At 36.1% G+C, this 23,415-nt stretch overlaps 1 protein-coding gene across 3 annotated transcripts in view; it reads left to right on the top strand.

Moving 5' to 3' along the window:
- Positions 1 to 23,415, top strand: part of NRG1 (neuregulin 1) — a 647,655-nt gene that overhangs the window by 600,830 nt on the left and 23,410 nt on the right. For all 3 annotated transcript variants that reach the window (XM_070935470.1, XM_070935472.1, XM_070935471.1), the window contains one exon: positions 19,047 to 19,173. In XM_070935470.1, coding sequence (XP_070791571.1) covers positions 19,047 to 19,173 — 127 coding nt within the window. The remainder of the gene's footprint in view (positions 1 to 19,046; positions 19,174 to 23,415) is intronic.

The raw sequence follows: 23,415 nt of genomic DNA, 5'->3' as shown, positions 1-23,415 counted from the left end.
ATAATGAATAAATGTAATTTACTGTTAATTATGGTGGTACCTGAATTACTGGAAAGAAATAGTTTTGATCATTAGGAAATATAGTTGTTTTAGTTTTACAATGAGTTTACCTGTTGGTTTTTAACCAAGTTCCAGTCCAGACTTGGAAACTAGGAAATTAACCTGGAGGGGGTGGATCCTGTTTGTATTTGACCCCTAGAGAATACTGGATCTGTAGATTAAATTGAGAAGATGAAGAAACATTTTGGAAAAAGATACTGGCAAACCATATTTTGTCTGCAATACTGATGTAGTCAGCAGAAATCAGATTCATATTGAACATGTCTATCAGGTCTTTTGCCTTTTTCTTTTGTCTGTAAGACTCTGGCTTGTTAAGACAGACATTTCCGTCCCACTCTAGTCATCTAAGCAATTATTAAAAATTAACTTCTCCTGGCTCAGAAAGTAACAATGATGAAGGGATCTAGCATACTCAAGACAGTAAAGAAAATGAATAATTAAATTAGAGTACTTGTAAAGAACCCTTTCTAATTAGTTAAACAACTAAAGCTTTGATTAGTAATTAACATGATTGCAAGAATCTCCTGTGTTTTCTTCAGTGGAATATTATATCGCTGATGATTATATGATGAAACAAATAAGGAAATGTTGCTTCAAAGAACAACACTAGAACCTGGACTACTTTCTGCTTTCCTGCATCTGTCTTTTCATCCTCTGCACAACAGAACAAGCAAGAAATGATTATATATTCCTATTGAAACAGTGTGTGCCAGGTATTAAGCAATGCAAAACAGAGACTGAGAATTAAGCCACACATTAATATACATTAAAGAATTCAGTAGTGAAAATGTTGGTGGGCTGATGGCAATGGAGATTATCATTTACATGTGGAACAGGCTTAATTCCCTCCCTCCTAAATCGCTTGCTTTACAAAATCCTCCCACTAGATGTTGGAGTTAAAAGGGGGGAGGGGCCTCATTAGTAGAGAACTGATTTTGCAGAGAAAGGGGTTGGGAGGATATGAAATTTAAGTAAAAACATGGATCTTGATCAGATTCAGGTTTTACTGTAAACAAAAATCAGGAGGAAAAATAGAACTAAATAAATGTCATTGATTTGGCCAACTACAGTACTGTAATTGTTTGGAATGTCTTTTAAAAGAAGGTGCATTAAGATTTGGTGCCTAACATTCTCATATGTTGGCCTTGCGGTTTATTCTTGGTAATGACAAACATAACTAACTGCAAGTAAATTCTGTAGAAGAGACAAGGGGAATGAAATCTTTTCTTTCCACCAAAGTGTAAATCAGGAAGATGAACTTGATAAATTTAAAAAATCAATAATAGCAAAAGGAAATTGGAGGGTCTTCCTTCACTTAGTGTATTCCCTTATGGCTCACAACATGAGGTTGATTGCTTGAAAATTGTCATGTTAATGACAGATTCGCTACAGAATATATATAATTTCCTTGTCTTATAGCTATCCTTTCTCTAAAGAAGATGGATGCCCCAGACAAACTAGAGAATTAAAACATAGCAGAAACCATCACTTCCCTCTCATAACCAGCCAGGCATACAAACATAAGATCCAATCCATTTCTTTAAAAATTAGAGTGAAAATCACATGATCAAGAATAGTATTAAACAGGCTTTCATCTTTGCTTTGTTTTTTTATTTAAAATAATTGGATCAAAGGGATTTTTAAAATAAAAATTAAAGTTTGTATGATACTAGGTCAGCTAGAAGTTTTATTCTTTCTCTCTGGAGCAATTTAGAGCAGACAAAATGTAGTAAGAATACTTTATGTGCATATTAACAATTTAGCAAATTATGCAGAATATAAAATTAAAGGAAGATGTAGAATGAACAGGCTCTTGAAACAGAAAAACATCAGATGGAACATGCTTCCATAGAAGCAGATGGTGGTTACCATTCAATTTTAAGGATAGCTTTTATTGATGTTAAAGCTATAATAGAGCTGTACTTATTATTGATATTACTTAACATGTCATATACTTTTATTCAGTATAGATGACAATGAGGTTGCCATACAGATAAATCACCCTTATTTTATATTAATTTATTTGAATGAATATTTTAATTTTACTCAATCTCTAAATTTTATTTGTGCAGTCTGGCTATCATCTCAAACCTGATGGATTTTTGGATATTATGATTTCCAAATGTCACAATATGTGATGATTGAGTTATTAATCACCTAGAATTGCTGGGACCTAGTATATATATATATAGCATTATTTTTCTCATCATGTTGTCTATTTCGCTTTCTAATTCTAATTTCATGTGAGAACTTTAACTTATTCTATAGAAATGGATTCATACCATTTTCCTAGAGAACTCTGGCTTCTTTGAGCTATTTCAAAAACAACTTTCATTTTTCTGTAGGACTTGAGGTCTATGTTGGATCTTCTTTATGCTAAGGCAATGTAATTTTAACTAATTCAATTAAAAATTCAATACATTTAGTGACTAAATTGCTTGAGAATGTAAATTAATCCCATCAGTCAGGCTGTGGAAGAACTACAAAATTTACATTCTGTGAACTGTTTTATTGTCATGCTAAACCAGTAATATTTTTACATGTCTTGAATAATTTTGGGTCAAGCCATAAACCATTTAATTTTTTTCACTGAAACTAGAAACTTAATCATTTATGTATATATGTTGTTAAAATTTAAAAACATAATGCTAACTTTTTGTGCTAGGGCCAGATTTTTTAAAATATAATGATGATTTCTTCAAGCTTTAAATTGTTCAAATTAGCAATGTATTGATTTATTTCTATTTACTAATTTATAACCCACCCTTATGTTGTACAACTCGAGGCAGCTAAAAATGTTCCTTCTTATTTTCCCCAAAACAACCACCGTATGAAGTGAGTTAGGCTTAGTGAGAGTGACTTCCCTGTCTAAGGGAGGACTAGAACTCATGGTCTCCCAAATTCTAACCCAGTAATGTAACCACTGGACGGCAGTTATATTTATTTATTATATTTATTTGCCACCCGGTTATGATTACATTGTTTCATGATGGTCAAAGTTTAAAAGCCAAACTGAAATAAGAATAGGTAAGGCAAAATGTATTTGCCTAATGTCTAGGACAGTGCTGGCTAACCTTTTGTGGACCAAGTGCCCAAAGCGTGCACGCACCCAAACCCCTGTGCATGCACGCGTGCCCCACCCCCTGTACCTGCGCGGCAGAGAGCCAAGGACCAGTTGGCTGGCGGGAGGCACGCACGCATGCGCAGCAGAGCTGAACTGGGGCAATGGCTCATGTGCCATCAGAGAGGGCGCTGCGTGCCACCTCTGGCACGGGTGCCATAGGTTCGCCATCATGGGTCTAGGAAGATCCACAATTCTTAAGATTAGTTTTTCCTGGAAGCAAAATAAAATGCAGATATTACTGTATTGTGGAACTCAGCTGTACATTTCCACCCCAGACCATCCCAATGATGCCTTGGAAGTGATGTCCCAGTGCCTGGAGGCCGTGCGGGTCTGGATGGGGAGAAACAGGCTTCGACTCAACCCTTCCAAGACCGAGTGGCTGTGGCTGCCGGCGTCCCGGTATAGCCAGCTGACGCCATCGCTGGTTATTGGGGGCGAATCATTGGCCCCCACAGAGAGGGCCCGCAACTTGGGTGTCCTCCTGGATGCGCGGCTGTCCTTAGAAGGGCATATGACAGCCGTGGCCAGGGGGGCTTTTTGTCAGGTTCGCCTGATACGCCAGTTGCGCCCCTTTCTGGACCGGGACTCCCTACGCACGGTCACTCAAGCACTCGTCACTTCTCGTCTGGACTATTGTAACGCTCTCTACATGGGGCTCCCCTTGGGGTGCACCCGGAGGCTCCAACTGGTGCAGAATGCGGCTGCGCGGGGGATTATGGGAGCGACGGGGCGCTCCCATGTGACTCCTCTCCTGCGCGAGCTGCATTGGCTTCCGGTGGACTTCCGGGTGCGCTTCAAGGTGTTGGTGATCACCTTTAAAGCGCTCCATGGCTTAGGGCCAGGGTACTTACGGGACCGCCTTCTGCCACCAATAGCCTCCCACCGGCCGGTTCGCTCCCACAGAGAGGGCCTCCTCAGGGTGCCGTCGGCCAGACAATGCCGGCTGACGACCCCCAGGAGGAGAGCCTTCTCTGTGGTGGCACCTACCCTATGGAACAATCTACCCCCAGAGATACGAGTGATCTCCGACCTCCGGATTTTTCGTCGGGCCCTAAAAACTCATTTTTTTCAGCTAGCCGGTCTGTCCTGATTTTAGGGTTAGTTTTAAAATTTTTTAAATTTTAATATTTATTTTAATTGACAAGTTTTAAATTATGAGCCAAATTTATAAATTATTTTAACTTTATTTTAACTGTGATGTTTGTATAGATGTTTTTTATCTGGCTGTTCACCGCCCTGAGTCCGAAAGGAGAAGGGCGGTATAGAAATTCGAATAAATGAAATGAAATGAAAATGAAACTGTACTGTATTACTATACCATTTTTTTTTTCAAATTTATAAAAATACTTTATTTTAAAATATTATTTTTGTTTCTCTATTTTCCTATTGCTAAACTGTTTGGAAATGTAATGTACTGATATTGGGGCTACCTAGATTTGGATTGTAGATGAAATAATGAATATTTTTCCCATTGTTGAAAGGAATTAATTTCAACTAAATTTGAAACAATAATATTAATTTGTATCTTCAAAAGCACAATTCACAATAGTTTAGACTGTCCTTTTTTTTGAACGAGCAGCCAAGTCAGAATTGAAATACCAGGAAATCAATAAAAAGTAATTAAGTAAAGTGCTCAATGACCTTGAAAAAGCACTAAAGGCAAACTCGAATGCGAAATAAATAATATTACATTATCTTACATTTTTTTTAATCTTGTTCTAGCTTTCCGGAAAACTGAAATATTTCATATGGCATTTTAACTTAACAAAAGCATTTAGCCAAAGTTTTTAATTTAAAAAAATAAAAATAAGTCATTCCTTTTATAAATTTATATCTGTTAAAACCCACTATGGATTGCAGGTCTAAATCATTAGTTTGAATGCTTCATCATTTCAAAACTTCTGTCTCAGAAATTAGAATAGTCTACTGTCATCTAACTGTTCCCTTGATAGTTTTATTCCACGCAAAGCTAAAAATTGCTCTTATTACAACTGGATTAGTAATAAAAATGTAAAATATATACTGACTAGGATGCTCATTCATATTCAAGCCATTTTCTTTGCTTTATTGAAAGTAGTAAGAGAAATAGAAGAGAGAAGGGGCTAAGTAGAGTTTTAACTCTTTGTGTGGAAAACTTACCATTAGTCTAATAATTAGAGAATGCACACAAGTCCTTCCATGTGTTTTGCACTAGTGGTAAAATCCATTTTTTTTTACTACCAGTTCTGTGGGCGTGGCTTGGTGGGCATGGTGTGGCTTGGTGGGTGTGGCTTGGTGGGCATGACAGGGGAAGGATACTGCAAAATCCCCATTTCCACCCCACTTCAGGGGAAGGATATTGCAAAATCTCAATTCCCACACCACTCCGGGGCCAGCCAGAGGTGGTATTTGCCGGTTCTCCAAACTACTCAAAATTTCCGCTACCGGTTCTCCAAAACCTGCTGGATTTCACCCCTAGTTTGCACTCAGTGGTTTCATTCCTCAGTTTCAGTACATATTGCAGGAAAGGTGTTTGCTATGACGACTGGTTTTTATGGACTTGACAGAAGTGGAGACAGGCTTCATCCTCTTTGACCAGGAAGCCTGTTGTTCCTACTGTATCAGTTAGATATTGATTTCCAGAAAGAGTCCAAATGGGGAAACGGTTGAATCAGATGGGATTTTTATAAATGGAATAAAAATATGTGAATAAAAGATAAAGAAATAAGAGAGAACAAATGAACAAAATAGCTATTGGGAAGTTGGGAAGAAGAAGAAGGAGGAGGAGGAGGAGGGGGGGAGGAGGAGGAGGAGGAGGGGAGGAGGAGGAGGAGGAGGAGGAGGAGGAGGAGGAGGAGGAGGAGGAGGAGGAGGAGGAGGAGGAGGAAGAAGAAGAAGAAGAAAAAAGAAGAAAATGTAGGAGCCCTGGTGGCGCAGTGATTAGAATGCAGTATTGCAGGTTAACTCTGTCAGCTGCTAGGAGTTCAATTCTGACCAGCTCAAGGTTGACTCAGCCTTGAGGTTGGTAAAATGAAGACCTAGATTGTTGGGAGAAATATGCAAATAATGCTTTTACATTATAAACCGCCCAGAGAGTGCTATAAAGTGCTATGGGGCAGTATACAGGTAGTTCCTTGACTTATAACCACAATTGAGCCTAGAATTTATGTTGCTAAGTGAAAAATTTGTTAAGTGAGCTTTGTCCCATTTTACGACTTTTCTTGCCACATTTGTTAAGCGAATCACTGCCATTGTTAAATTAGTAACACCATCGTTAACTGAATCCGGCTTCCCCATTGAATTTGAGGTCGCAAAAGCTGGTCACACAACTCAGGGACAGTGGAACTGTCATAAATATGAACCAGTTGTCAAGCATCCAAATGTAAATCACATGACCATGAGGATGCTGCAGTGGTCATAAGTCCACATGAAAAACGGTCATAAGACACTTTTTTCAGTGCCGTTGTAGTTTCTAATAGTCACTAAACGAACTGTTGTAAGTCAAGGACTACCCATATAAACCTACTTGCTATTGCCATTGCTATAAACAATAGCAGTTGCACAAAACACCTTAGTCAATCATTTTCTTAAAAAAAAAATTCCAAATCATTATTCCAAATTCCTGTTTTTGTTTGAACTTGTACGGAATACAAAACGATTCCATGATGGAAAGATAGAAATAATGGAATTTGCCTTTAATTTTTATTTTTTTTTTATCTGTGATAAAATGTTTTCTACAACTAAGGCATCACCTAATTTCAGCTTGTATATAATAATCGTGCTGTATGAGGCATTACGAGACAGGGAGGCATTTATGGATCAGGTACATCATTCATTTTATTTGGCATCTGGTTATCCACAGTAGAATTAAATTCCATTAATTCTTCTAACTGCAGTAAGCCTATATTACAGCAAGACTCATTAATTATTTAATTGCATTTAAGTTGCCAACAGTTTACATAGTATAAAGTAGGTTGTATACGTACTTGAATAAATCTACATATCCCCAGCAAGGTTAGGCGTGTACATCTAAGGCTTCCATTCTCAAAGGAATAGATTGACTTTATGTAATTTTTTTGTTTTTTATTTTGATTTACATGCCGCCCTTCTCCGGGGACTCAGGGCGGCTTACAATGCGTTAAGCAATAGCCTTCATACTTTTGTATATTTATACAAAGTCAGCTTATTGCCCCCACAAACTGGGTCCTCAATTTACCTACCTTAGAAAGGATGGAAGGCTGAGTCAACCTTGAGCCTGGGGAGATTCGAACTTACAGTAATTGCAGACAGCTGGTGTTAATCACAATGCTATCAGTCTGCTGAGCCACCAGGCCCTTACAAGAATGTAATGAGATTCTTTCTGATTCTGACTAATTGCCTTTGCAATAATTGAAATAATAAATACTCCAGCCACAAGAGTGACACAGAACAAAATTTGGGAGCACAATGGAATTCAGTAGTCTTGTTTAGGGCCGCACTAGAATCCCTCCAACAAATAACTAGAGAAGGCTTGATGCAGTTATAATTTTTCCTTGCTAGAAGCAATGGCTGATACATTACGATGACGGTTGATTGATCTCTACAGCTTGTTTTTAATGTTTTTGCAGTGGTTTGTTGCCCATGGATTAGATGAGGGAAAGAAAGATCTTCAAAGGAGCCTTTGCAAAGTTAGAACACACCAACAGAGACACAGAGACACACAGAGACAAAAGTTGGGACAGTCATGCTGTCTTGAATTGATAGAAATTGTATCGTGCATTTGAAGGCCCTCAGGATGTGAAAGGCTACTATATAATATGAATGATTCTACTGATGAATGACTTAAATTTATCAGTGACATTTCTTGGTAAATGAACTTTAGGAAATAGAACTCTGTTTTTAAAAAAGAGAAAATTGATAGTAATGTCATTTTGCCGAGATGATGAAGTTAGGAGGAAAGTGCTAAGGTTGTATTTTTTTTTATTTTTTATTTTTATTTTTTTAGGAAAGATCATTTTAATCTTGAAGTTTGCTGTGGGCAAATTGTCTCTGCAGAAAATAAGATCTGTAGAGTAACTTTAAGGAACTTCTCTGTGATGTCTGTTCTGCTATATTTTTTCCCTTCAGGGTATAAACAAAGATGGCATAAGGTGAAATGCAGCTATCAAGTCATCATTTCCCTTTATATTTTAAAAAGTTATTTTTAAAGGTTTGTTTTGAAACTTACACCTGCAGAGTTAATACAAGTAGTCCTTGACTTACAACAGTTTGTTTAGTGACTGTTCCAAGTTACAGCTCCTCTGAAAAAAGTAACTTAGGACCATTTTTCACAGTTACATCCTTTCCAGCACCCCCATGATCATGTGATCAAAATTCAAATGTTTGGCAACTGGTTCATATTTATGACCACTGGTGTGACCCAAGGTCACATGATCCCCTTTTGCGACCTTCTGACAAGCAAAGTCAATGGGGAAGCTAGATTCACTTACTGTAACAACGGATTACTAACTTATCAACTGCAGTGATTCATTTAACAACTGAGGCAAGAAAGGTCGTAAAATGGGGCAAAACTCACTTAACAATTGTCTTACATAACAACAGAAATGTTGGGCTCAATTGTGGTCATAAGTTGAGGACTACCTGTAATATTTCAGTTGCTTTTTTTTCCCAAGCGAAGGGATACATGTGCAATTTATGGATAGAATTTTGTTGCTTTCTGCTCCATTTGACATTGTTGAAATCAAACCTTTTTTAGACTTTGTAAATAAGATACATAAAAAGTTCTGGAAGTGTAAATAAGATACATAAAAAGTTCTGGAAATAAAAAGGTTGGAAGAGTAAATTACGACTTTTTAAAAAAATAAATAGATTTTTCTGAAACATTCTCTTATTGTTCAACAAATGCTAGTTTGTAATTTGTTGGGTACATTCCTTACAGATAGTCCTTGACTTACACCTGGTCATTTAATGACTGTTCAAAGTTATGATGGACCTTCCCATAGCTAATTATGACCCGTTTTCAAAGTTACAACAGCTTATACATATCCTGCAATCACTTGATTGCATTTTGGCTACTTGGCAACTGGCTCACCTTTATGGCCATTTGCCACATTTCACATTCATTGACCATGATCTGTAACTTTGTTGCTAATTTCCTGCATTTACTTCCGGTTTCCAGCAAAAAAACCTCCACCCATTGAGGAAAATAGATTTACTTAATGATCACAGTGTTTGCTTAATAACTGTGGCATCTGCTTAATGACCATCATTAAAAATGGTTGCAGCTTCAAATCCAGTCACATGATGCGTTGAACTATGACCACAATGACTTATGATCCATAATTTTTGTTTTGTGTGAATTACATCCCCCCTCTTCTCTTCTTCATGCTATTGAATATATCTTTGACTTTTCAACTGGAGAAAAAGCAGATGTCAGCATTATACTCTAAGGACTAATGTTGTAGTGTGTGTGTATTTGTGTAAATGCTAATAATATGCTACTTTAAATACTGTTTTCCGGCCAAAGCCCTGATGGTATAGAGAAGGGAAAGATTTTGACTTTTCTTTCACAGTTCCTTACTCTGTAGCAACAATGACATTGGACAGGGCACTTGAAAGTTAAATTTACTCATATGAGCAGGTTGAACATGTGCCCAAGTCTCTTTGTTAGTCCTTTTCTGAGAGAGATTTCTAAAGTCACCCAGGGAATTGTTTTCCTGGATCGCCTTTTTTAGCAGGTTTGTTTAAACTCATCTCTTTTTCTATTGATTTTATATTTTCTGAAAATTGAACTACACTGTGGAAGTGGTAATATTTGTAAGACAAAGATAAGAATGCCTTTCAGCCTAATTGGTGCCAGCTCACAGGTTTCTAAAATTGACATATAATCACATCTGCGCTAGTGCAGTGTTACAAATGGTAGCCTTTAACTGGCATTTGAGTGATGGACTTCTGACATTATAGAAAGACGGCTGCAGAAATAATTACCGTAAGCTCAGGATGCTAGGGTAAGTGAATAGGATAAATTTAATGGCTACATACTGCAAACTGATGTTTATCTGTGAAAATATACATTGTCAAATACTCCTTTTGAACCGTTTCAATTCTACAACAATTTGGCTTGGCTTGGTGTATAGAATTGCATAATGACCTTGTTTCAGAGAAAAGGTTTATCACTGCATTTTATGGCGATAATAGTTTTTTTAAAAAAATATACCACAATAATTTATATCATTTGCATTTATTTCATACATTGTTGCTCTGAACATATTTTACAACGTGGCAAAGAATATATATGTGAAACCTAAAATAAGTTGTAACAATTACAGCTGCATTGTGGACTTTTAAAATAACTTATGAAAAAGTAAGTAAGCATCTTTTTGCAAATTATGATCATGGTGTGCCATGCAATATAGTGTGACTAACTTCTGCTTTACTAGCCATAATGTGAATATTCATTATTTTAAAGTACATATAAAATTGCATACATGCAATTTTGGGGAAGGTTTTCTATGCCTCCATGCTCTTGTAAAGACTAAATTTTAAACTTGGTATCAAATACTACATTTTTGTTGTTGTTGGTTGGTTGCGAAGTCATGTCTGACCCATCATGACCTCATCGACTACGTTCCTCTAGGCCTTCCTGTCCTCTACCATCCCCCGGAGTCCATTTACGCTCACGCCTACAGCTTCAGTGACGCCATCCAGCCACCTCATTCTCTTTCGTCCCCTTCTTCTTTTGCCCTCAGTCTTTCCCAGCATTAGGCTCTTCTCCAGTGAGTCCTTCCTTCTCATTAAGTGGCCAAAGTATTTGAGTTTCCTCTTCAGGATCTGGCCTTCTAAAGAGCAGTCAAGGTTGATCTCCTCTAGGACTGACCGGTTTGATCGCCTTGCAGTCCAAGGGACTCGCAGGCGTCTTCTCCAGCACCAGAGTTCAAAGGCCTCAATTCTTTGGCACTCAGCCTTTCTTATGATCCAACTTTCACAGCCATACATTGCAACTGGGAAAACCATGGCCTTGACTATACGCACTTTTGTTGGCAGGGTGATGTCTCTACTTTTTAGTATGCTGTCTAGATTTGCCATAGCTTTCCTCCCCAGGAGCAAGCGTCTTTTAATTTCTTGTCTTCAGTCCCCATCTGCGGTGATCTTGGAGGTCAGGAAAATAAAATCTGTCACTACCTCCATTTCTTCCCCATCTATTTGCCAGGAATAGAGAGGCCCTGATGCCATGATCTTAGTTTTCTTAATATTATATAGCTTCTTTTAAAAACGACCTCTAGATCCATCTCTCTCTTCCTCCTGTCCTTAGCAGTCAAGATTTTCTGACTTTGCTGCTTCTTGATCATAATATTGTTCTCTCTGGCTTCTAGTGCAAGGTTAGATGTTACACAGAGCCAAGTTTCAATAGTGCTTCTGCCCAGTGGGCTACTTTGTCACACAGCAAACGTACTGAACTGGAACATTTTTTACAATTTATGTTTCATCTTGGATTCAGAAAGGAGATTAGCCCAGACTTTCTGAGTCATGTTGTACAATAAACCACCCTGAATTGTTTCAATGAAAGTTTTCACTTTTTCATGAATTCTCTATCTTTGGGTGCTACAAATAATCCTCAACTTACAACTGTCCGCTTAGTGACCGTTCAAAGTTACAGTGGCACTGAAAAAAAGTGATTTATGGCCATTTTTCACACTTGCAATAGTTGCAGCACCTTCATGGTCAAGTTATCAAAATTCAGATGCTTGGCAACTGACTCATATTTATGACGGTTGCAGTGTCCCAAGGTCATGTGATCATCTTTTGCAACCTTCTTACAAGTAAGTCAATGGGGAAGCCAGATTCACTTAACAATTGTGTTACTAACTTAACAACTGCAATGAGTCACTTAACAACTGTGGCAAGAAAAATCGTAAAATGGGGCAAATTGTCTCACTTAGCAACAGAAATTTTGGGCTCACTTGTGGTTATAAGTCAAGGATTACCTGTAATCATAGATACATTCAGAATCCTTTTATTAGAATGCAATAAGATCCATAGCCCCCCTGATTCATTAGCATAATTTTGTGTGTATCAATATACTGACAACACTAAAAATCCCCACATTCTGCAGAAACAGTTGTCACAGAGTTAGTATGTGGTTGAAGTGAAAGAATAAATTCTAGCAACTTAACAAGTTGCCCTATTTCTTTTTCTTTTTGGAAATTGCAGTTCGTAAGAACCACAATTAATGCCTAAGTGTATTTCAGGAAACTATTTTTATATGGATTTTACCAAAGTATTGTAAAAATCTACTATACTAAAGAAAATGAATCATTTAAACTAACACTGTCTAAAAATAACTGGAAATATAAATCTTATATATAGGATATCATAATTTAAATGTTCTCTAATTGATATCCAGCATTTTAGATCATCGTAAATCACTAACTCACTTCAGTTGAGTGCATTACAATTATGCCTCTGCTGACAGCTATATTTATTCACAAAAACCTGTGATAGAGTGAGCTCTTTGTTCACTCGTTCTTTTTTTTTTTTTTTTTTACTAAAGAAGATATCCTTGTCTATTTATAATTCAGCAAAAGAGTCTTGTTCACAACCTATAAGGACTGAAGCTGATACTTTATTTTCCCTTCATCGGTGTCATTAGACTTGTCACCTTGTGTGCTTGACACTCTAGCTCCGTGATGGGGAACCTATGGCACACATGCCACAGGTGGCATGCAGCACCCTCTCTGTGGGCACGCGAGCCATCGCTCCAGGTCCGCTCCACTGCACAAGTGTACGCGCCTCCTGCCAGCCAGCTGGTCATCGGGTCTTTGCCATGCATGCGCAGGGGGCGGGGCGCATCCGGGGGGTGGGGCGCGTGCCTTTTGTTTTCTTTTATTTATCTTTGCTACTATTAAGAACAAGAATCTAAATTTGATTTATTGTGAAGTTTTGTTTCTCAAAAAGGTTTTCTTTTCCTAGGAAAAAAATCTTTCAGTTGTGCCTTTCAACAGGGCACAACTTATTATATGAGATGAAAAGCCAAACACAATTGTGCTTACTCAGTATCTATCTAGAATGAAACCATGGCCCTTATTTTTTTATCATTCTTTGCTGATGTACTGTTTATTGATACCACTTTTATATATTTAGCAGAGTAAATATTACATCAGATTAGTATACTGTTTCATGCACCACAATGATGCATTAATAGTATACATTTCGATAAAAGAGACATTAATTTTTCAGAGACGTATAATATCTGGTATGAATTTCTGTGGTCTTTTCCCAAGCAAAGTCCTTTTTTTTTATTAATAGTAGAAGGCGTCATAATTTGGAACTGTAATAAAGCTGGTACAATTTCAAATAAGTAATTATTGCAAAACATTTGACTCTAAAAAACAGACACCAGTGAATTCTAATTTTAGTCTAGCATATTCAGAGGAGCATTGTACAGATGTAGAAGACTTGCCGTCAATTACTTTCTTGAAAAAGAATTAATAAAGTCATGCAAAAGAATTAATAAAGAAATGTCACTTGTCATTTTTAAAGTGCAGAGTATCTCAAAGCCACTCTTTACATAAGACCTGGGCTCCAGATAGGTAGGGCCTTAACTGCTCAACTAAAATTAATAAAGAACTCTCTGTAAGTGGCCTCGACTTACAATAGTTCATTTAGTGACCACTCAGAGTTATAACAGCACTGAAAAAAGTGACTTAGGACCATTTTTCACACCTCTGACCGTTACAGCATCCCCATGGTCATGTGATTTACATTCGGATGCTTAACAACTGGTTCATATTTATGACAGTTGCAGTGTCCCAGGGTCATGTGATCACATTTTCTGGCAACCAAAGGTAAAGCCAGGGTCACTTAACAACAGTGTTACTAATTTAACAACTGCAATGATTCACTTAACAAACATGGCAAGAAAAGTCGTAAAATAGGACAAAGCTCACTTAACAAATTTCTCACTTAGCAACATAAATTCTGTGCTCAATTGTGGTCATAAGCTAAGGACTAACTGTACTATAAGTATAGCTTGTCAACACTGAACCTAGAAGGATGCTAGACCCTAAATCTGTTCTATAAGAAGAATGCATTTCCACTTAAAAAAGTATATCGCTCAAATTCTGAAAGTCATTCATTGAATTGAGCATTTACTCTATCTGGTTCAAAATCAGTTTATGTTCCTGCGTCCAACACCTTAGAGTTTAAAGACATGTGATGTCTCCCAATATATCATATCCCCTTTGCAGGAAGAGAGCACTTGGGTATCATCGGTATTCAAGGTAGCAACTAATTCTGTACCCACATATGATTGTTTCCAGTATCTTCAGAAAGCTATTAAATATCATGGAAGACAAGACAAAGATATCAAGGTGACTGCCAATGTCACTTCCTGATAACTCAGAATGGTAAAATGGTAAAAGGAAACCACCATAAACTGATATCATCAAAAACCTTCAAGCACGCAAAAAAAAAAAATCAGTATTATCAAAATTAATCGAAAGGTTCAAGGATATCAATAAGAATGGACTCTCTCTTCATGTCTTCCAATACAGGTAGTCCTCGACTTACAATAATAGTTCAATTAGTGACTGTTCAAAGTTACAACAGCAATGAAAAAAGTGACTTATGACCATTTTTCACGCTTAGGACCATTGCAGCATCCCCGTGGTCACGTGATCAAAATTCAGATGCTTGGCCATTGACTCATATTTATGACGATGGCAGTGTCTGGGGTCATGTGATCGCCTTTTGCGACTTTCTGACAAGCAAAGTCAATGGGAAAGCCAGATTCACTTAACAGCCACATGACTAAGTTAACAACTTCAATGATTCACTTAACAACTGTGGCAAGAAAGGTGGTAAAATGAGGCAAAATTCACTGGACAAATGTTTCACTTAGCAATATAAATCTGGGACTTAGTTGTGGTTGTAAAATGAGGATTATCTATACAAGAGACTTTTCTTGGCTCCTTGGAAGAACAAGAGCCCTTTGTAGTTTTACTCTTCAGAACTCTCACTTACTTTTTTTCCCTCTTATTTCCTATATATTTGTGGCTTCTGAAACTCATGCAGTCTCAAAGGTACTTTCAATTTTATGCTATTATCTCAGCCCTTTCATAGCTAAGACCTGTCCTGGATTTGGCTCCTAAGCTTTGGAATCAGACAATGTCTTATTTTTAAGGCATTTAAATAGAGTTTTAAAATATGTTAACTGCAGTTCAGGGTAAACTGGAAAAAACTGATGACAATCTGGGGAATATTAAAATCTAATCTTCTGCCAAGCAGGTAACATGGAGATATTTAAATTTATTGACATATGGATTTAATTCCATACTTTTATTGGAAATTGTGATAGGATATAGAATTCATGTTTAATTCAGTTTGCTGCAGTCCAACCACCTTCTCCACAACTTTTCCCAAAAGGTAGACATTGAAGACTTAATAAAAATTATCCAGAACTGTTGAATCCAGAAATAGTTGGATTCTTAAGAAGTAGGTAGGCTACTGCCTTCTTTAAAACAGATAGAACAGGTTTATTTTTTTAAATAATAAATTCACTAATGTCTGGGCTAAATTACAGACCATCTCTTTTAAACAATTGTAAATCAGAAAAATCATGTTCTTCCGTGTATTCTACACATCTATGCAATTGTATTCATCAGTTCAATTTCGGTGCATTCTTATCAGGTTATAAGGATGACCACTCAAGATAGGACCTTCATAGTAGCATCGTAGCAGTATGAGTGTTGGGGGGGAGGTATTTAGTGTAAATAGATATACATGCATAGATACACACAAGTTTCCCCTTGATGTGGTGCCTTCTTGTGGCGTTTTCAACACCACATGAAGACTGCTTTGTTCATCCAAGAATGTTTTTTCTCAACATTTTTTTCATCAAAGCATTTCTGAAACTTCGTTGTCTTTGTTGTTCCTTTTCATTACCACAGTTTATATTCCAATTGTGTTTTTTTTCCCCTGTGGTCTACCTAAAGAACTTTTATTAATAAACAAGATACCTCCACATATCTGTTTGCTCTTCAATTTGTTGAATCTCATCCCCCAGAATTCTCACTAATAACAAAGCGAGCCAAGGAATTCTGGAAGTTGAAGTTCACATTTCTGAAAACACTCAAGTTGGGAGAAGCTACTGTGTCATATCAACAAACAGATGAATAATATTTCCCCAATGTTTTCATTATTTTTAGAGATTCCTCAAAAGAATGAATGTTAAGCCTGTTTGTCCATGGTTCAGATTGACCCACAATTTATTTCAGCCAAAAAAATATCTTTTTTGCATTCCAGGTGGATTACTTTTGATCTCACATTTGCTCAGAGAAAAAGTGCAAAATAAAATGGCCACAGCAATTATAGATAGCTTTAAGCTTAACTCTTCTACAGTCATCCTTGTAATTCAATTTAAAGCATTCCATTAGCCTTTGTGGCAGTAATAAACTTTGTCTGCAGGATCTCAAGCAGACAGTATTGCATTTCTTTTCAAATTAATGCATTTACTTCAGAACTGCAGGTTGTCTCTAGAGTAATAGTCTGATTTAAGAAGAAAACATGGTAGAGGGATAAGGAGAGGTGGTAATAGATGCAATTCTTATATGATTCTAGAATTGCATACGCAGTAAATATTTCCACCAGAAAACACTGATAAACCGGTTTATAAATTATGGCTATGCCTAATTATAGTTTTAAGACATGATTCTGCAATTAGTTTTTAACAAAGAATTCCATAGAATGGAGCTAAGATGTGGGGTTATTTGGGTGTCCTCTCCTGGAGTCTGTGTCTCCGAAGGGTTTGAAGTTTGGAGACAGAAAGAACAAATGCTATCTACACCCTGGAAATCTCAGAGCTGATTAAATCCTGAAATTATTAGCATGGGCTAAATTGAGAGGAAGGCAAGGAATAATGATGGGCTTTGGCAGCTCTACCAACTGTTATTGTTCTTTTGGATTGAAGCATCTACAAGAAGACATTAAATTAATTGATTGAATTGATTAAATGTTAGTAGTAGATTAAGGAGAGAAAGAACTAGATGTGGAAGGGTAGTTATGAGCAAATCCAATTTAAGGAAAACAAATGCCTTGTTATTCAGTTTGACTTTGATTTGCTTGGTTAAGGTTGAGTCCCCATTATTTCATGTGTATGGCTGCATTTCTAATGATAGCAAACTAACCCTTAGGATCATCAACCAAAGAATAGACCCCTGCTGTAAAGCCAGATGCTGGTGTTACCTTCCTTCTCCTATTTTCCCCACCACAGCAACCCTGTGAGGTAGGCTTGAGCTGAGAGAGACTGGCCCCAAGTTACCCAGCTGATTTTCATGGCTAAGGCAGGACTTGAACTCATGGTCTCCTGCTTTCTAACCACTGTCTGGAATAACAATAGAACACCTAAAATGCAATAGGAACAAATATATGAAGAGTGAATAGTTTGAGAGGAAGAGGAAGATTCGAAAAAAGTTTTGATGGGATGAAATTGATGAGATCCTCAAAAAAGAAAGAAGTCAGAAGATTAAACCACAAATGACAATATACAAAGGGGGTTTGGATATAGATAGAAACAAGGATAGTTTGCAAAAAAAGAAAAGTATGGTGAAATACTCAGAGAGTTGGTAAACAAGATACATTATATTCTCTCTCTCTCTCTCTCTCTCTCACACACACACACACACACACACACACACACACACCTTCCTTCCATTTCTTTTGCTTACTATTTCTTGCTCTCTTTATGAACTTTGCAACTTTACTTATCTGAAAAAGAAATAATATGGTTGATATGTATGTGTGGATATCACAAAGTTTTGGTTTATTGTGGATATGTAGATTTGTATACTACTTGTATTCCTTTTTGGATGTTGTTTCTGTACTCTGTTCAGCAAATATTTTTATAAGGAAATATATAAAGTATAATAAAATATCATGCCAGGAGCAGGAAACTTGCCTTTCTTCACTCCTTTATCCATCCTACAGTGTCACAAAGATCAATTCTAAAATATTATAGTATGACCAAGAAGGGTCTAGGACAGTGGTCAACAACCTTAAACACTCAAAGAGCCATTTGGACCCCTTTCCCACAGAAAAAAAAACACCGGGAGCCACAGAACAAGCAAATGTAGTGAATTAAATGTTCTGTTTTCTTCTGAAACTTTCCTTTTCTTGGATTTATCCATGACTGGCCTACTGGGGGTCAAAAAGCTTAATAAATTGTGCATCGCTGGGTGTTGCACATTGGCGGTTGTAACACATATTTTGAGCAACAGGAAGCCGCAGCAGAGGGATGAAAGAGCCACATGCAGCTCCAGAGCCGCGGGTTGCTGACCCCTGGTCTAGGACAACTCACTGTGGCCAACTTGCCAATGGCCAACTTGCTGCAGGACAACTCACTGCAGGATAAGAGTTATACTAATATCAAAGAAATGGTGGAATAGAATCATTAAAGAAAGGATGCCAAAGGAGGAAGAGAATGAAATGTGAATGACAAAAAATAAAATAATGTCTTAATTATTTTAAATAATTAAATTGAATTGTTGAATTATGCTGTGTCAAGTTATACTATAGCGAGTTGGCCATGATGAGTTGTCCCACTGCAAGTTGGCCATGGTGCGTTCTGCAGTGAATTGACCATAGCAGGATGGCCATGGCAAGCTGGCCATGGAGAGTTGGCTGCGGTGAGTTGTCCCATTCTATGAGCAGGAAAATGAATATTGACTCGGACATTATATGGTAACCCACAGAATACTTTTGACAAAGTGATTTTTGTTGTTTTCTTTGCAACTAAGGTACTGAATATTTGTTACATGCCATAAAAATGCTAATAGTGATAATTCTAGCTCTTTTATTCTGAGTACATGCATACTGAGATTTGTCTTTCTATTTCCATTGTTTCTTCTAGCCACTTCTACATCTACTACTGGGACAAGTCATCTCACAAGATGTGATGTGAATAAGAAAGGCTACTGTGTAAATGGGGGTGAATGCTTCATGGTCAAAGATCTTCCAAACCCAAGATATTTATGCAAGTACGAGAATCTTTCCAGTGAAGCTACAGTATTTATTGCTTTAATACATGTTTCATATGGTAACACTGTTTAACCTAAAGAATATATGTTATGAACTGATGACAGCTTTTTTTATCCTCCAAAATAAGAGTTAAACACCATCCCAAGTCATTTCCCGTGTTTCCAAAACATGCAGATACCATTGTGTGTATGGTTTAAATTAGATTAAATCCATATATAAAATTCTTCAGCCAAAAAACGAATAACAATCTGTTAGACACAAAAACATCACTTTTTTTTCAAAAAAAAATTCCCCAATATATTAAAATAAAAGGACCACTATTTTGTTGCCCAATTTTCTTCCAGATGTATTGGACCATCATTCTCTGTTGACATGGCCAATGACTGCATTTCATAAAAATTATCAGACCCATTAAGTCAACATAGCTGGAGTGAACCAGTTTGAAAGACTATACAAAATGAATCTTTGGTTTGACTAGATGATATTGTTCATATGGTAAAAGCATTCAAAAATTTTAATGTTATTTATGCATTTATTTGGAGAGAAAAAATCATGTTTTAAATTAAAACACCATTTACAAAATACAAATATGAAATATACACGTGCATATGCTTTCTCTCTTTCATTAAAACAAGACGTTCTGAAATTATTCCATAATATTTGCTAGATCAATGACCTGTGACAGCTTACCATTGTGGTGGGGCTTGCTACAATTGGTTTTCCAATATTTTTCAAGCTGAAAGTTGTTCCAGAAACATTGCAACATAAGCACATACTCTGTGAACAATTAGATAATTAATTGGATGGAATTCTAAAATGTCTTATATTTTGGCTGCATCAAATAAAGATGGCTTATCTTTTATAATTGCTTTATGAAATGCAACTGAGAGGGCAGAAAAGCTAAAATATTCTATTTCTTTTTTTAGAAGCTAGATCCCAGAGTTTAGTTAACCTTGGTACTATAGTACCATATCCATTTTCCTCTATAATCCTGATTTAACATGATGTAAATGCAGCTGTTTAATATTCATATTATCAGCTTCACACCAAATTAAGAATACAATTGCTTCTTAATGGAAATTCTTACATTCCTTTGTTTTCAATAGCCAAAGAGTGTGTTTGAGCACAATTGGAAATTATCAAGTGCTTTCCATTTCATACCATTTTTACTGTATTTCTCATAATAACATTCAAGTCCTGATATCATTATAATGCAAGAATGGATAAAGCAGAAAGATCAATTTCATTCAGATAAAATGTCATCCTAACCCTAGTTAAAATGTTCAGACTGGAAAACAGATTTGACCAGTGAAGTGTTATAAAGACCACATTGAAGAGAAATATGGGTCTAGTTTTTGACAAGCAAAGTCCATGAGGAAGCCCAGTTCACTTAACAACCATGTTACTAATTTAACAACTGCAGTGTTTCATTTAACAAATGTGGCAAGAAAAATTGTAAAATGGGATAAAACTCACTTAACAAATTTCTCACCTAGCAACATAAATTTTGGGTTCAATTGTGGTCGTAAATTGAGAACTACATGTACAGTGTTTTGATACAATTTGTCCTAGAGGGGAAGGATTTAGATATTTCTGTTTTTGCTTTAATAATAAATTCATATTTATTATATATGATTTACTTTTTGAAAAGCAAAGCAATATTTCCTTAAACTGAAATGCAAACCATAACATTTCAGACAATTTTTCTATTATCAAACACTATCCATTTAGCTGTCAACTTGGGATTCAAATGTCTTTATAGCCAACAAAGTTATCAGTAAAATATCTGATATTAAGAAAAATTCCTAACAACTGAAAACTCTAATTCTAATTCATATCACACAGTCATAATCATGTCATTGTTTTGCTAATGTCAACCTTAGTCTTCAAGCGTTGAGAATAATTAATACAGTGTTGGGAGGTCTTAAACATGTAGTCAATGTGTAATCAACACTGCTACAGTGTTGTTTGTGATAGTCACTCTTGCTTTTATAACTTTTTTTTAAAAAAAAACTTTTATTAACCAAACCACATGTTTTGCTATTTTCAGAAATAATCAGAGTTTGAAAGAGGAGTTCTGGTTGGGTTAGGAAGAGAGAACGCAATTTGTTTTGCGTTTTTGGAAAATTAATTCATGCCCACCAATTATCGGGATCCATAAATAATGGTGCTATTTACTCAAAAGGAACTCTTGGTATTGGTATTCCTAAAACAGGACACATTTTTTACAGGACATTCTGGTTTATTTACTAATAAGGCCTTTCTGAAACTTTCACAAGCTAGATCGGTGATCAAATAGATTTTTAAAAATCTTAGCATCTCTGATTTGATGAAGCCCTTCTGAAAAATAACATTTGACACATACAGTCCAATAACATTTGCTGTCCTTCAGCAAAATAATTTCAAAGTGCCTTAAATACTATACTAGTTTGATCAGGGTATATTTCAAGTAGACTGTGACTACTATATAGGACTTAGAAAAACATGTTTGGGAGAAAATGATCCTTCAATGTTAAACTTGAAAAAAAATGTTGTATACTTTTAAAATCCCAACAACTCCATTTATAAAAACAGTAACCTGTGACTCATCTGTGTTACTTATTGAATTTTCAAATAATGGCACTTTTCTCTTTATGCAAGGAGGGAAAAAAAGGAATGATCCATTGTCTTTTTAGATTTTTTTTAAAATAGATAATTGAGATTGGAAAAGTTTAAAAAAAACAAAATGTTTAAAAAGAGATTGAATTTGGATTGCATTCTCTCTTTCAATATGACATTTCTTTTCATCCCTTGGATTCAAAATAATGCTGAACAAAAGCAATGAAATCTAGTTCAATTCTAGTGGGGATTCTTTTCTCTGTTTTTTTACTCTATAGCAATAGCTATAGCAGTGATAGCAATAAAAAAACACATTTTCTCTGACAAACCCAATGTGGGCCACTGTAACCTTTCCCAATGGCTTTGAACTTGTGTCCTAAAGAAAGTTCAATAATCCCCACCATTAAATTACATAGCATTTTATAGATGAGATTTTCTTCTCTTTCTTTTTTTCCTGCAAGGATATGAACAATATCCTTTGCTGTTTCAGGAAAATTGGGTGCATGATGGACCTTTGACTATGCTGGCTAATTAAAACCACCAGACGGAGATTGTCTAAATGGACAGAGGAAATGATAAATGCTTCCTTGTAAGATTATAAATTACCTGCAGTATTAAAGGACAATACAATTAGAACATGTTTTTAAAAAACCATTATGCCTATTTCTCTTTCCTATATTATTATATTCCTTTTTAAATAAACTCCATTCAGACCAAAGTATTTGAATGTGTACTACAGTCCCAATTTCACATATTTTTGGATTAAATAATTAATTAGACCAAATTAATGGTGGAATATCCACACTCGTGGAATATATGATATTATAATCTGCCAACTGGTATAAATCACATCAAAGTAAAGACTCTTGAACTAAGAAATCAACTTTACCTAGAAACTGAACTAAATTAATAGGTGTTTTTTTTAATGTATTTGTTTTGCTGACCATTCTTTGTTTTATAAGCATTAAAGACATGTTTAATCCTTGCCAATCTGCCAGAAACTATTAAAATCTTATAACCCCTCATTTAAATTCTTGCTCTATATCTATTACAGTTCAGATTCTGGTCTTGAGATTTAACTGTAACCAATTGAAATGTTCATACATACATATATACATGCATACATACCCATTATGCTATTCCCTTTGAGTACAACACAGAAAAGACCAATAAACAGTGACCCAAAGGAATTAAACACATAAAACAAAGAAAAAGAAAAGCATATAGATATTTCTTCCATCATGGATGTAGTGGAATTTCATTTGAAGAATTAGGTGTAGAGGTTGAAGAATCTAGAAAATGCATCTAATGCAGCGTCCTTGATAGAATCAAAAAGAGCATTTTGGGAGCAGAGCACTCCTATATGATGAAGGCTCCCAGTTTTCTCCTGAGCTAAATTCAAGTCCTGTTGCTTAATTTCCAAGAGTTTACATCCTCTGAGGAATTGCTTGTTTCAATATGAGTCTGTTTGATCTTTACAGAGGACTTTTTATTACCAATTTTCCTGAGACATGGGTACAAATCTCTTTTCTTTAGCTAAAGCTTTGGAGTTTCTTCTTGAAGTCCTGTTTGGCCAGTTTGCCTCCTTTATTCTGAATAATATTGAGGATCAGCTTTTCTATTGGACACCAATAATAGAATAA

This window comes from Pituophis catenifer, unplaced genomic scaffold (genome assembly GCF_029215685.1).
Source record: "Pituophis catenifer annectens isolate HBS135680 unplaced genomic scaffold, rPitCat1.0.hap2 SCAF_2, whole genome shotgun sequence".
Lineage (NCBI taxonomy): Eukaryota > Metazoa > Chordata > Lepidosauria > Squamata > Colubridae > Pituophis > Pituophis catenifer.
This window is presented reverse-complemented; position numbering and strand designations above follow the sequence as displayed.